This window comes from Macaca fascicularis, chromosome X (assembly GCF_037993035.2).
Source record: "Macaca fascicularis isolate 582-1 chromosome X, T2T-MFA8v1.1".
NCBI classification, from domain to species: Eukaryota; Metazoa; Chordata; class Mammalia; order Primates; family Cercopithecidae; genus Macaca; species Macaca fascicularis.
In genome coordinates, this window is record NC_088395.1 from 82,235,881 (window position 1) to 82,251,274 (window position 15,394).

The window sequence follows — 15,394 nt, forward strand, 5'->3', positions numbered from 1 at the left end:
CTGACATGAGCTAAATATGCTAACATCTATCATCTTAAGGCTCCTTTAATGTGATGAAAAACATTTGGCCCCTTGTTGTCTGAAGAGAGGATTTTATATAGTACCTGTTGTATACATAGCCCATCTCTCTGATATCCTTAGCAACGACCATACTGCTGCTCACATCTAACTGCTCCAAAGCCTCAAGTAATGGAGTGGAAGATTGTGGAAATAACAAATTATGAAAATAAAATAAACTCAGTAATAGACTTTGTATTAATTGGCAACTTGTAGCCCAGTTTCACCGTGTAGCCCAGGATCACATTCGAGTGCACTTATTTGATTTGATGATTGTATAAAGATGGGACACAATTTAAGGTAGGAATTCTCAACTAACTTATGTAATTTCAGAGTCATTTAAAACACTCTGAAACTGTAAAATTGTGTGTGCACATGTGCGTGTGTGTATGTGTGCCTGCGTATGCTTGTATTTTTATGTGGAGAGTGTCCATAGCTTTTTTCAGATTCTGAAAGGGGTGCATGACCAAAATAATGTTTTAGGCAACCTCAAATGAGTTCAGGCACTCTCCCTTTCTCTCCCTTTCTACTGTCTTCCCTTTCTTTCTTGTTAACAGTGTTAACAAAGATGATAGCTTATGGCAGTGACAATTACTATGAAGAAGTAGACTTAAAATCTAGATTGTGCAACATGAGAGAGACTCCATATTATATAGTTTTCAATTTAGAAACTGGGACTGTAGTGTCTACACCCCTTATAAATAGCCATATAGATGCAAACTTGTTTCTGATTACTTTGGCTGAACTGAGGTTGTCCAAAACTTACAAGTGAATAAAGAGTAGAAACCTTATATGTTCATGACAAATGAAAGTATTTAAAAATAATGTTCAGTAATAGGTGCTCCAGGTGGTTCTGTTAAGATAATCAGTGAGGCAATGGTAGAAATGCATGTCTGAAGTTCTCTTGGTTATTTTCAGCTAATGAGACATAGAAGAGGTAAATTAATTTCGCTCTCAACAAAACTATAATTTTTATAGATTGAAAATACATAAGTAGAAAATAGAAGTCCTCAAAGTTTAGGGGAAATGACAATGAAGTGGAAAGTGGGTTAAAAATGTTAGTGTTTCCTGTCTCATCTTGCCTCATTTCCCCAGTATTCCCCTTTGATCTTTTATATTTTACAGGACCTTCAATATGCAGAATGTGGTAGCCAGCCACACACACACAGACTTTTTGTGATTCAGAGTTAACTTCAGATTTGCATTTGTATTGGGTCTGTCTGAACCACATTATTCTAATAAGTGCTTTCTAATTGTCCAGGGTAATTTATGTATAGCATGACAGTGGATTGGTAAGTATAACCTAATCATAATTTTTGACTAATTATTACTACATTCTTTAATGTTCCAATAACAAAACTTTTGCTTTGCCTGTGTAGTGATTTGTGTTTTATTTTCATTGAACTTCTTATATGCTATATCCAGATTTATTTTAGAGCTTGCCAAGACTGTCAGGATCTGGGTCTGAGACTGTGCTAATGTGCAAAATTGATATGAGTACTTCAGTTAAAGTTGATGAGAATATTTTTTTCAAAACCATAAACATTCAGATTCTTTCTTTTAAAAATGTTTGCTTAAAATGTACTTTTTGTTGTCACAATTGTTTTACTCCTCTAGATTTGGAAGTCTAAAAACTGACATATTTTGCTACTGTGCAAAAATGAATATTGTAATATTAAAAGACAAACTGACAAATTGTTCAATATCACTGGACATAGTGAGAACATTAGATTTGAAAAATGTTGCTTATAACATAAAGAAAATGCATGTGAATATATTTGCACATTCCTGTATAAAATATTATACATATAGTTTTATTTATATCTATAAAGTTTCCTTTTAGACATTTATGCCTTAAATTTCCTCAGTAACCTTTACTTAAATAAGATTCTTGTACAGAAGTTTCCTCTTTTATGCCTTTTTTAAATCTAGAAAGATATCAGTTGTCCTTTTGTCAGAGGCATTTGAACCAGAGCGACTCCATCTTGAATAGGGGCTGGGTAAAATGAGACTGAGACCTACTGGGTTGCATTCCCAGGTGGTCAGGCATGTCACAGGATGAGGAGGACGTCAGCACAAGATACAGGTCACAGAGACCTTACTGACAAAACAACATGTGGTAAAGAAGCTGGCCAAATTCCACCAAAACTGAGATGGCAATGAAAGGGACCTGGTCATTCTCATTATATGCTAATTATAATGATTAGCATGCTAAAAGACACTCCCACCAGTGCCTTGACAGGTTACAAATGCATGGCAACACAAGGAAGTTACCTTATATGGTTCAAAAAGGGGAGGAACCCTCAGTCCTGGGAATTGCCTACTCCTTTCCTGGAAAGCTGATGAATAATTCACCCCTTGTTTAGCACGTAATCAGGAAATGACCACAAAAGTGGCCAGTCAGCAGCTCTTGGGTCTTTTCTGCCTGTGAAGTAGCCATTCGTTTGTTTCTTTACTTCTCTAATAAACTTGCTTTCACTTTATGGATTCGCCTTGAATTTTTATTTGTGTGAGATCCAAGACCCCTCTCTTGGGGTCTGGATTGGGGCCCCTTTTCAGTAACATCTTCCTCGTAACCATGAAAGGATGATACTGAGGAGACCCCCGACCCAAAGGAAATAAACTGCAACACCAATTGGTGACTTTGGGTAAGTGGGGTGCATTTTACCTGGGTAAAGGGTGTGATTGGGTTAGAGGCCCAACCTAGGGGAGTTATACTCTCTCCTAAGATGGAATGGGTTAAAGGATCCTCTTATGAAAAAGGCAAGCATGCTTAAACTAACTTGTGTTCGAGGCCAAACTTACAAAGTTTAGAGTCCTTCCTAAGATTTAGGGGGTTAGAGATCCTGCTCAGGAAAGTCCCTCTCAACTAAAAATGGATTTGGCATTATGGAATGTTAACCACTATTCTCTTTGGATTAATCTGTCTTGCACTCTTTGCTAATGGCTACAGGTGACAGGGTTAGGCATGTACAGGATCTTGGGACATGGGAAGCTTTTATCTTCCCAAAAGGGGAAACTTGAGAGCTGATGGGACTGCTGGAAAAGATCCCTTTGCCACTGACAAGTGGCCACCTGAACTTTTGATTCCATGTCACTGCAGTGGGTGGGTCTTTCTCTGGCCTCCCTGAGCTCTTCACCTTTCCCACTCTGCCACAGGCAATGCTTTTTTCTCTGTCTTTCTCGCCTTTCCCTTTCCTGTATTTTCTGTTAATCAGGGTGACCATCTTGCCCAAAGACCGTATGTTAACTCCTGGTTGTTTGTTGGATTAAAGATGACAGGGCCAATCCGGAGGCAAGTTTGAGCTTTGCCAGTTTGACACTGGATACTAAGTGGAGTGGCTGCTGTAGCAAATCTTGTGTACTTTGTGCTATAAATTTGTCTTTCTGTATCACTCTGTCATAAAGAGGAATTCCTTAGGATAGAACACGGGTTTAGGCTTCAAGACAGCCCAGCAAACTGGTCAGTTACCAACTTTGCCGCAGGTCCCTGTTGGGGAAAAACTGGATGAAGTTTCCCTTTAGTCTTGTTTTATGTCTTTGGGAGCTTGACCTTGTAGCCACATGGTGGTACTTTCTCTTGGTCTCTGCCATCCAGCAGACAGAAATTTTGGGGTGCATGTCATACCTAGCTCTAAAAATTATCTTGAGCAGTTAACAACCATTGCAAGCTCAAAATTGGCTGCTCTAGGCTCCTTCTGGGAAGGGCAATGGAAACTGCCCAATCCTGTAGCTTTGTAGCTTAGTAGCTAAGGCTTTGTCTTTTCACAATGGTGGCCTGGGTTCAGGGGTCAATCCTGGCTTAGGAAATGAGTCCTTTCTCATTTGATATCTCTGTAACCTTTACCATTTGTTGATTCTCTTCCCCTCCACGGACCATTTTGAATTTTCCTTTCTCTGAGCACCTGGGAGGTTACCTTTGGTACAGTTCAAAAGCCGGAAATATTGGCTGTTTGGCATGGCAAAAGTTGGGTAATAAGAAATTTTTAAAACTTGTTTTTAAAAGTGCTATATCTAAAAGTCTCCTTATTCAAGTTCTAATAGCCTGGGACTCCTTGGGAAAAACAGAGGATGTGCCACAGTCCCCATTTTGGGAAAACCCTCTGTTTTCATCATGCAACCCCAGGAATTAAAAGCAAATAGATCCCTCTCAAAATCTAAGGCTCTGTTCTATTTTGCATTGCATTATCTGACATTTTTTACTTTTGGGGGTATCAGAAGTTACTTTACATTATGACAGAACTTTGGCGTGTAATAACTAGGTAGGAAATATAGTTTTGGAGATAACTAATGAAAGTTATAGGGGGATACTCAGCTCCTTGCACTTTTGGATCAAAGTAGTATGCTCTTGGCCACCCAGAAGGTATGGAGATGTTCCCCTGCCCACTGAGAGATAAGCCTCCCATAGGGGATGAGCTAATCAAAGAATAGGCTAATTGGCTTTGGATTGCTTTGCAAAAAAATACATGGTAAAATCATTGCACTGTCTTTTTCTGTAGCACTTCTCTTTTGGGGATCCAGTATCCAGTATAAAAATGGGACCCTTAATTTTTGGAATTTGTTTTTGCCTTCCAGCTGTGCCTGCTTATTAGGCTGTAGAAACTGTAATGCTTTCCTGGCCCTGCTCCTCCAAGGGCTCCACCCAGAAGCTAGTAATCTAATTAAGAAATGGGAGAATGAACACCCTTACAACGATTGAACCTTCTGTGTGTCTGTATATTTATATGTGATGTGTGTGTAATATGAAAGAGCATTGACTAGTTGGTTTTTTTAAAAAGAGCTTAAATATTTTATCAGAAAAATAAAAATCGTTATGCCTTCAGTTTACATGACTTTAGTAATTGTTGGGAAATAAAACATTTTACATGCATGGTGTGTAAGGATAGTGAAATACGTTTTTGGTAAAAGATTATAAAAAGGCATGGGAATGTGGATTTTTCTGCCTAAAGGGTTAAAGGATTATTTTAAGTTAGATAGGATAAAGCTGAAGGTTTGAGCAAGTTGTGGAAGGTTTGTGAAAAATTAATTTTGTGAAAGAAATTGTGTGTGAACATACTGGCTAAAATTAAAAGGGAATTGTTTAGGTCTTCCATAAATTGAACATTGGAATAAAAGCATAACACCTTTTGCTTAGAGGACTGATCTTTTTTTTAACAAAAATTTGTAAAGCATTATAAAAGGTTAATGAAAATCTTAACCTTATGGTCAAACATTAAAATTGTGTAGATTTGTCTATCAGATATTATTGAAAATTGGGGTTTGCATTAATAGTACACTAATGCAAAAGGTGAAATTTGTATTTCTCTCTTGAACAACATTTTTATATAATATTTAAGGATAATAAAAATTTTTGTTTGCCTTTTGAATAAACTGCAGGAAAAAGAAGGGAAAAAAAAGAGAGAGGTTGTTTGGAAAGCTAAGTCTTCCATCTTCACAAGTAAAGGTTTTTGCCTTTAAAAAATTTTTAAGTTATCAATTTGGCTAAATAACAAAATAGAATCCCAGGTTATCATAACTTATGGTAATCCTGGAAAAACTTTAAAGACTCTCATGGAGAGCTGAAATGTTCATGAATATCAAGTAGAACAGGAGCTAACTGCATGGACTAAACTAAAAGTCTGAAGCAATATTTTTAAACTTTTTGCTTAAAATGTTGCTGATCATTTGTTTTGTTTTTCAGAGTCAAGGAAAGTTTTTCTGAGCTCTTTACAGCTTTTAACAATTGAATAAAATATACTCCGGTGAACAAAATTTGGAGCATATTTGTTTCTCTCTACTTAATTTCTCTAGAATTTGGAAACTATTTGTGAGTATTCTTAATTTATGGAAATATAGTTATTTGCATAAGTGCAATAGGAATGTTTTCTTTTGCAGCAGGACACAATTGGAGAATCTGGTTTTACCAAGGCTTTGACTGGAATGGCATGCTTCTTTTTAAGGATCAAACTTAACTTGTAGATCCAATAAAAGCCCCTTGGGAAAACTGGCCTCATGCCTTTTCTGCAAAGTCCCTGTTGAGGGTTTCTAACCTGTGATAAGTAAAGAATGTCCCTTTCTGATAGGCTTAGCAGGTTCAAATTATCTTGGGACCTCAAGAGGAGAGGAATTTACTCAACTCATTGGTATTTGAGGGTACAAACCCATGGCTGGGTTCAGCTTAAAAAAATTCGTATCTGAGATTCCTTATGAAACAGAGTTTCAACAAAGCCAATTTAAAATGCCTATATGGAAAAAAAAATATTCTTGCTGCACTTTATACAAATATTCAGGCCAATTATAAGACTAAGGCTTATTTTTGTAAATGAATTGGTCCTATTATAATTTGTCTTTAGTAAAAATGGGAAACTGGAGAGAGAACAATTATGTTTCAAGAACTATGGTACACCTGTTATTAGATTCTAGTCTCATTGGTTGTTTTTGAGGTTTTTTTTTTCCTGCAATTTAGACTAACCCTGCTTATTCCTGTGAACCAATCCATAATCTCTGACTGCTGCACAGAAGAAACAAGAGGGATGGGTAGTCAAAAATCAGGATCTATATTCTAATTCTGGGCACACTGGAATCAGTTGGCAACCCCATATCAGCTTGGTTCCAACAGTTGCCCAGTTCATGGAAAACCTTCTTATTTAGTTTACTTGAGATAGTATTACTTATTTTGCTTTACTGTTATGGAATATATTGCTGTTGTACCCTTTTGTAGGAATACAGGATAAGCTTACTAAATGTTTCATTTAAATGGAACACTTTTTAATATTCCAGATATCACCTTTTGTCAGAGTTATAAATGGCCCTCACCATACTGACACTTTCTGACTGAGCTCCTCTCTACCCCAACTACAGGAGACCCTAATAGGCAGGAATATCATCACCCCTATTCAGCCAGAAAAAGTTACAGAAGATGGATCTTCGTCCCTCTACAAACCTTAGGATTAAATGTTCTCTTATAAAAAGGAGGGGAAAAATATGTCAGAGGCATATGAATCAGAGGGACTCCATCTTGAATAGGGGCTGGGTAAAATGAGTCTGAAACCTACTGGGCTGCATTCCCAGGTGGTTAGAAATTCTAAGTCACAGGATGAGTAGGAGGAGGTCAGCACAAGATATAGGTCACAAAGACCTTGCTGATAAAATAGCATGTGGTAAGGAAGCCAGGCAAATCCCACCAAAACCAAGATGGTAATGAAAATGACCTGGTTATCCTCACTGCTCACTATATGCTAATTATAACGCCTTAGCACTATAAAAGACACTCCCACCAGCATCATTACAGTTTACAAATACCATGGCAATGTGAGGAAGTTACAGTATATGGCCTAAAAATGGGAGGAATCCTCAGTTCCTGGAATTGCCCACCCCTTTTCTGGAAAACTCATGGATAATCCACCCCTCCTGTAGCATATAATCAGGAAATGACCATAAAAGTGGCCAGCCAGCAGCCCTCAGGGCTGCTCTGGATATGGAGTAGTCATTCTTTTGTTTCTTTACTTCTCTAATAAACTTGCTTTCACTTTATGGATTCACCTCAAATTCTTTCTTGCATGAGATCCAAGAACCCTCTTTTGGGGTCTGGTTCCGGACCCCTTTCCAGTAACACTGTTTGTAATATGAGCTGTTTGTAACTGATTCACTGGAATAGATGACATGGGATTTTCTACAGAGATATTTGAGGTCTTTACCTAGGACAAAGTAATTACTTTAAAAAAAAATAAGTTTAGCTGGAATAAAAGATTTTTTTCTGGTTTTGTGTTAAGCCTGACCTCTATGGGTTGGGCCTCTTTTCAGTGATTCAAGTTCTCCATTATTAATTAGTCAGAAAGTCAGCAATGACTGTTCCAAACTTCAGCTTCCAATGCCCTGCATTTTCAATGACTTCTGCCTTCCTGGTTGCCTAATTGGGGGCGTTCTCCATTCTGTCTGAAAAAGGACTTTTCCTGCAAATGGTGCATCAATTGAGGGAAACCTTATTTGGGGTTTACCTTAATGAGGGTCTCCTCAAATATTTCTCTGAGGGTAATGTATGATTTAGGAATAAGTGGGCTACTGTGTTTCCTTTTTAGTGTGTTTTGTTTATGCTTATTTTAACTTTTATTTTAAGTTCAGAGGTACATGTGCAGGTTTGTTATATAGGTAAACTTGTGTCATGGGAGTTCGTTGTACAGATTATTTCATCACCCAGGTATTAAGCCTAGTACCCATTAGTTACTTTTTCTGGTCCTCTCCCTCCTCCCACCCTTCACCCTCTGATAGGTCCCAGTGTCTGTTGCTACCCTCTATGTGTCTTTTTTCAGGTGACATGCATCTGGAGAATAGTACACATAGACTTCAGTGTAAGAAAAAGCAATCCAGAGTTCACTTCACCCTTAGGCACATAAGAAAAGTTCTTTCTTTTTCCTTTCATCGCAATGGTAGAGTGAAAGGCAAAAGATGTGAGAGGCTGAATAGAGACGACTGAATGTGATTGTCACTAGACTGGTCAACTTTCTATCTAAAAGCCATTGCAGCTAATTTCCCAATTCATATTCACGTAGGAACATAAGACAGAAATACTGGCTAGGCATGGTGGCTCACGCCTGTAATCCCAGCACTTTGGGAGGTTGAGGTGGGCGGATCACGAAGTCAGGAGATCGAGACTATCCTGGCTAACATGGTGAAACCCTGTCTCTACTAAAAATACAAAAATTAGCCAGGCGTGGTGGCGGGTGCTTGTAGTACCAGCTACTTGGGGGGCTGAGGCAGGAGAATGGCGTGAACCTGGGAGGTGGAGCTTGCAGTGAGCCGAGATTGCGCCACTGCACTCCAGCCTGGGTGACAGAGGGAGACTCTTTCTAAAAAAAAAAAAAAAAGACAGAAAAACTGAACGCATGGAAGGGGCTGCTCAGAAGGTGAGATGTTACAGAGGAGACAACATACCACACATACCAATCAACCTGAGTGAATAAACGGCACTATACCCCTATGAAATTAGATGTATAGAAACTTCCTTAGAGTAGTCTGAAACTTTAGGGTTTGCCAACATTGTTTAACAAAGCCACAATTTAGGAAAAAACCCAACAATTATATGCATATACTTTTAATAAAGGATATAGGGAGATAAAGCTGGCCAGCGTTTGTCAATATTTCTGCACCAAGACACATGGTTTTAAGAATACTATATACAGTCATTTTGAGCAGATTGGTGGGAAAAATAATTGTAGCAAATTGGCAACTTGGGCTTAACTACTGAGGTCTCCTTTTCTGGCACTCCAATATAGTTCATATATTACCAAGACCCACTGCCAGCTTTCCTTCTCTGTTCCTTCACTGATTAAGCCAGCAGAGTGAAAGTAATTATTCATTGAATGCATCTTATCTAATTGTTTTTTTTTTTCTCTTTAATGCCATTCCCTACTAAGAATCTATTTCCTGATATATTGAATTCATTGTTGATTTTAACTCATTCTGCTGATGGCTGTGTACCATCCTCCTACAAATAACACATTTAATGGTTTTGAATACTGTGCAGGACACAGACCTAGCCCTTCTGGGGACGTAAACAGTCATGGGTTGCATGCTACTAGGAGCCACCCATTCATTATTATATTATAGAATCCCGCATGCAAAAGGCTACAATTTAAATATGGTACATTACAGCTATGGTTAAAGAAATGCAGATGTATGATACCTCATCAACCAATTCCTAATGAGATGGAATTCATTAATTTTCTAAGAATATGGATCTTTTCCAAGGGCCTGACTATCTTGTTAGATGCCCTCTGTGCTTCTGCATAGAAAATCTTTTGTACCGATTCTCTTAGCTACTCTGAGAGCAGAGATTCTGGAATGTATAAATTGAATGTTCTTCATATGCTGTGATTCTTACTCTTTTTCTAAAAGGAGAAAACAGAGAATCATTCCTTTAAATTAAAGTATTTGCTCCTGCTGACCAGGCAGCCTGCTTTGGAGAAAATGTGTGTGTGTGTGTGTGTGTGTGTGTGTACATGTGCATACATGTATGTAGATATGTGTGATAAGAGGTGAAAATAGGCTTTCAATGACTGTTACATTCCTATGAATTTGGGCCCTGCTAAATTTTAGGTTCATGTTACAATAATGTATAATATTCAATATTCTTAAAACTTACTTGCTAGGATTGTGCTTAAATCTCCATTAACCTCAATGTCTATACTTTGTGCAATTTGGCATAAACATGGAGCGCATTCTTTACCTTGGCAATGTCTGCCTTGAGATTGGGCTCTATGTTGCCACAGGAGGTAATGGCACTGGTTGATGCTACATAGTGTGAAAAATATGTGTCACATGGGGCCAATAGGGGAAAGAGGCACATATTACATTCTTATCACATAGAAAGTAAGAGTTGTACAAATTGCATATTTTTCAGATTTTTGACAAAATGTGACTTTTTCAGAATGCAATCCTGTTGTAAAAACTCTCAAAATTCTAACTGCTCCATGATAATTCCAGTCCTGGGAAGCCAAGTTACTTTAACAGTGTACTGTACATGGTAACTGTGAGCCCTGCATAAGACAGCTGTGTTCCATTGGGGATCACTTAAACTCTTTTCTCCTTAATATTTCCAGCTATACCATGGGGAACATTTTTTTTTATTCTGTCTCTTTCTGAGGACCCTATTGGAGTGAATGGAAGAACATTAACAAAGTGTTCTAAGTTCTGCAAGAACAAATCAGCAATGAGAGCACGGATAAAAGAATGGAGTACACTATTTTGCTTAGAAATACTGTATGGTTAAACTTTTCATTCCAGTCCTATAATTAAAGACATGTAAGAGCACTAGAAAGTTACATAGCACCCTTCAGCAGTAGGATCCTAGCAATGAGTATCTTCATTTTGCAAACGGAGAAAATGAGTATCAACGATTAGGGAATGAGATTCCACAGAGGTTACTGGACAGGGATCCAAGGAAAACCAAGCAAAGAAGCCAATCAGGGTGTGCTAATTATTAAACAGAACTCTGTATTCTTGATTAATAATCAACCAGTTGGGTACCTATGTACATTAGTCAACACTCAAATTATCCATGGATGGAGATATTATCAGAGTCTATAAACCAATGAGACCAAAATGCTACAATAGGAATAGGGTTTCTTTTTATCTCTGAGCCCCCTGATAAAATGCTGACTTATTTCGCTTTTTTTTTTTTTTTTTTTTTTTTTAAGACAGAATTTCACTCTTATTGCCCAGGCTGGAGTGCAATGGCATAATCTCAGCTCATCACAACCTCCGCCTCCCAGGTTCAAGCAATTCTCCTGCCTCAGCCTCCCGAGTAGCTGGGATTACAATCATGCACCACCATTCCTGGCTAATTATTGTATTTTTAGTAGAGACGGGGTTTCTCCATGTTGGTCAGGCTGGTCTTGAACTCCCGACCTCAGGTGATCTGGCCACCTCGGCCTCCCAAAGTGTTGGGATTACAGGTGTAAGCCACCGCGCCCAGCCTTATTTGGCCTTTTAAAGACAGTGTAAATCTGTAAGACATTAAACAATCAGCTTTGCATTATAGCTTTCCTGAGCTTTACCTCTCCAGAACTTCCTTATAGTTAACTGATACTATATTTTGTGAGTTGACTTCTGTGGGAGCTGAGTGCTGATACACCCTATGCATCAAAGAAGTTCTTGATGTTTTTCTGACTTTGAATCATAGTTAACAGCTGCTCTGCCTGAATGCTTGGCAGATGATTGATGGGAAAGAGGAAGATTACTTTGAGGCCTACTCACTGTGTAGTAAGTAAAGGCCATACATGTAGAAAAGGTGCATATCTATATGAATAGAAGACAAGGCTTGTCTGTCATAAAACCATGGGGATGGCCAAATAAGCTTTCAAGAAAAACTCAAACAAGAGAGTATTTTGAGAAAGAGTGTAAGGGGAAATTTTTTTTCCATCTGAATATATAAGAAGACTTCATCATGAAACCCAGTGTGTGCACAGTCATCTAGGCTGCTTTTTAGCTTCTGAGTTTAAGAAACAGTCCTAACAAGTGTAATCATGTCTAGTATTCTCTCAAATGTAATGCTGACCACAATCTATTTAATTTATGACAAAAGTCTCACCTTGTTCAAAATTACCTAGGGGTCCAGATGAACAGGTTTTTGTTGTTGCTTTAAGTAGCTGGATTGTTCACTTTCTCAGCTCCACTGCAACCCCAACACTAAATTGTGGCAGGCAACTCTTTTTTACTCGAAAATATTTCAGGGATGATAAATTAGTAAGCCAAACCATCCCTCTAGAAGCTCAATTCCTTGATATCTGTAAGATGCTTCTAACTTCCACTGATCTCTATAAGAGTTGGAGCTTTTATTGTCAGCAGCTGGGCACTAGACTGCTGAATGAAAAAAATGAAAAACATCAATACTCTTAAGATATTATTATTGCAAAGAAGCAGTACTAGTATTCTCACTCATTGATTCAGGCACTAGGACTAAAAGAAAGGCTGATTATAAATAAATGGGTAAATTGATGCAAACTGTATTAATGGTTTAGCTACTACTGAAGCTAAAAAAAGAAGAAAGAATTGGCATATTACTATTTGGTTATCACTGTCTGTACAATAGCCCCTGCTATGAAAACACAGCTCTTTAGTGCTAATCCTCAGGCTAATGTCAGCTGTGAAACTTTACCCTTATGAAAGGCAGTGAAATTAAACTTGAAAAGTCACTCTGAAAATCCTTAACAAAACCTATGGGCCATAACTTAGGCTTATAGATTTTCTTTCATCATAAAAATAATTCATAAAGGCTAAAATAAAACTAGGTAGCAGGTTCTGGATATTAGCCCTTTGTCAGATGAGTAGATTGCAAAAATTTTCTCCCATTCTGTAAGTTGTAGGGTACATGTGCATAACGTGCAGGTTTGTTACATATGTATACTTGTGCCATGTTGGTGTGCTGCACCCATCAACTCGTCATTTACATCAGGTATAACTCCCAATGCAATCCCTCCCCCTTCCCCCCTCCCCCCTCAACATGATAGGCCCCGGTGTGTGATGTTCCCCTTCCTGAGTCCAAGTGATCTCATTGTTCAGTTCCCACCTATGAGTGAGAACATGCGGTGTTTGGTTTTCTGTTCTTGTGATAGTTTGCTAAGAATGATGGTTTCCAGCTGCATCCATGTCCCTACAAAGGACACAAACTCATCCTTTTTTATGGCTGCATAGTATTCCATGGTGTATATGTGCCACATTTTCTTAATCCAATCTGTCACTGATGGACATTTGGGTTGATTCCAAGTCTTTGCTATTGTGAATAGTGCCGCAATAAACATACGTGTGCATGTGTCTTTATAGCAGCATAATTTATAATCCTTTGGGTATATACCCAGTAAAGGGATGGCTGGGTCATATGGTACATCTAGTTCTAGATCCTTGAGGAATCGCCATACTGTTTTCCATAATGGTTGAACTAGTTTACAATCCCACCAACAGTGTAAAAGTGTTCCTATTTCTCCACATCCTCTCCAGCACCTGTTGTTTCCTGACTTTTTAATGATCGCCATTCTAACTGGTGTGAGATGGTATCTCATTGTGGTTTTGATTTGCATTTCTCTGATGGCCAGTGATGATGAGCATTTTTTCATGTGTCTGTTGGCTGTATGAATGTCTTCTTTTGAGAAATGTCTGTTCATATCCTTTGCCCACTTTTTGATGGGGTTGTTTGTTTTTTTCTTGTAAATTTGTTCTGCACATTATGCACATGTACCCTACAACTTAAAGTATAATAATAATAAATAAATTAAAAAAAAAACTAAGTAGCAGATAAATGAATAAAAGTAATTGGAGAATTTTACCGCACCCTGACAAAAAAGTCTTTAAAACACTGATTATTATGTTTAATAAAGTTTATGTCCTGATTTTGATCTTCTTGAGTAGCTGTGGTGCTTTCAGGAACATTTGTGACAGAACAGGTTTTACATTGTTGTTCAAATTCCAATTTGAGGACGTTGGTCACAGTGTACTGAATCACCCTCCCAAATTTTAGATACTTGATATAGCGATGGTTCGAAGTCCAGCAAATATTTAAGTTGCAATTTAGAGGAAAAGCATAATTAAACAAAGGCTTCAGGTTTTTAGCCTTGATTTTCACACCATAGCAGAATTTTGTATAGATATGCTGTACATGTTCACAAATGCACATGCACACAAACAGCAAATGTAGTCCGATTCGGTTCAACACCAAAAAGGCCCTATATATGTGATTAATAATCTTTGTGGGGGAATTAAAGACCCCAAGGAAATTTTCTGAATTTCCTTTTACCTGATAAGATGAATGAAAAGATATATTTTACATTTAGGCTTTCATGGATTGGGGGAGGGGAAATGAAGAAACAAAAAAATTGGCTTGAATTAACTGCTGTCAAATTCCAAATTGGATTTCAGTCAGTAAATTAAATAATATGAAGTCCAGAAACATTTACACAGCAAGTATTTGATGGAATTCTTTCAAATTTTGAAGCTTTGAATCCAACACGGTGACTTATTTTGAAGATTACAATGATTTCCAACATTGAACTCTGTAAGCCTCATGGGAGGCAGAGATGGTGAGTCCTGGGAATGAAGAGAAGAAATTCACAGATGAGCTGAACAACTGTAAATATTCATGTGGTAACACCCACTTGACAATAATATGCAACCATTAAAATTACATTTATGAAGAGTATAGATCAGCACTGAAAAATGTTAAGTGAAAAAGGCAGTATATAAAATTATATATACAATGCTATATATATATTTATTTATTTATTTTGAGACAGAGTCTTGCTCTGTCGCCCAGGCTGGAGTGCAGTGGTGTGATCTCGGCTCACTGCAAGCTCCGCCTCCCAGGTTCACACCATTCTCCTGCCTCAGCCTCCTGAGTAGCTAGGACGACAGGCGCCTGCCACCATGCCCGGCTAATTTTTTGTATTTTTAGTAGAGACGGGGTTTCACCGTCTGAGCCAGGATGGTCTGGATCTCCTGACCTCGTGATCCACCCGCCTCAGCCTCCCAAAGTGTTGGGATTACAGGCGTGAGCCACCAAGCCTGGCCTACAATGCTATATTTTTAACCCCAAAAATTATATTTGTAATAAGAGACTGAGGAAATACACTGAACTATTGAAAGTGGTGGATTCATGGGTAATTTATTTTCATTTCTCTACTTTCTACTTGCATTTTCCACATTTTCTTTAGTAAATATATAATTTGATCCTTCAAAAATACTATTTTTGAAATCCACATGGAAATAACAAGAGCATTGAAACTGGGCAATTACGAATCTGAATTCTAGCTTTGCCTCTTATCTCCATAACTCTAGAAAAATAATGTCAATGGATCTTAGTTTGCTCATC

The 15,394-nt window shown here is 38.0% G+C and overlaps 1 protein-coding gene across 10 annotated transcripts in view; it reads right to left on the reverse strand.

Moving 5' to 3' along the window:
* The window catches only part of ZDHHC15 (zDHHC palmitoyltransferase 15), a 190,657-nt gene that overhangs the window by 28,846 nt on the left and 146,417 nt on the right, over window positions 1–15,394 (reverse strand). For 9 of the 10 annotated variants that reach the window (XR_012430285.1, XR_012430284.1, XM_045384357.3 and 6 more), the window contains one exon: window positions 13,877–14,613. The exons of the other annotated variant lie outside the window; for it this stretch is intronic. Coding sequence is in view for 4 of the 9 variants with exons in the window: in XM_045384357.3 (XP_045240292.1) it covers window positions 14,555–14,613 (59 nt within the window). In the remaining 5 variants the exon portion in view is untranslated. Of the gene's footprint in view, window positions 1–13,876; window positions 14,614–15,394 lie in introns of those variants that run through there. 10 annotated transcript variants of the gene reach the window in all.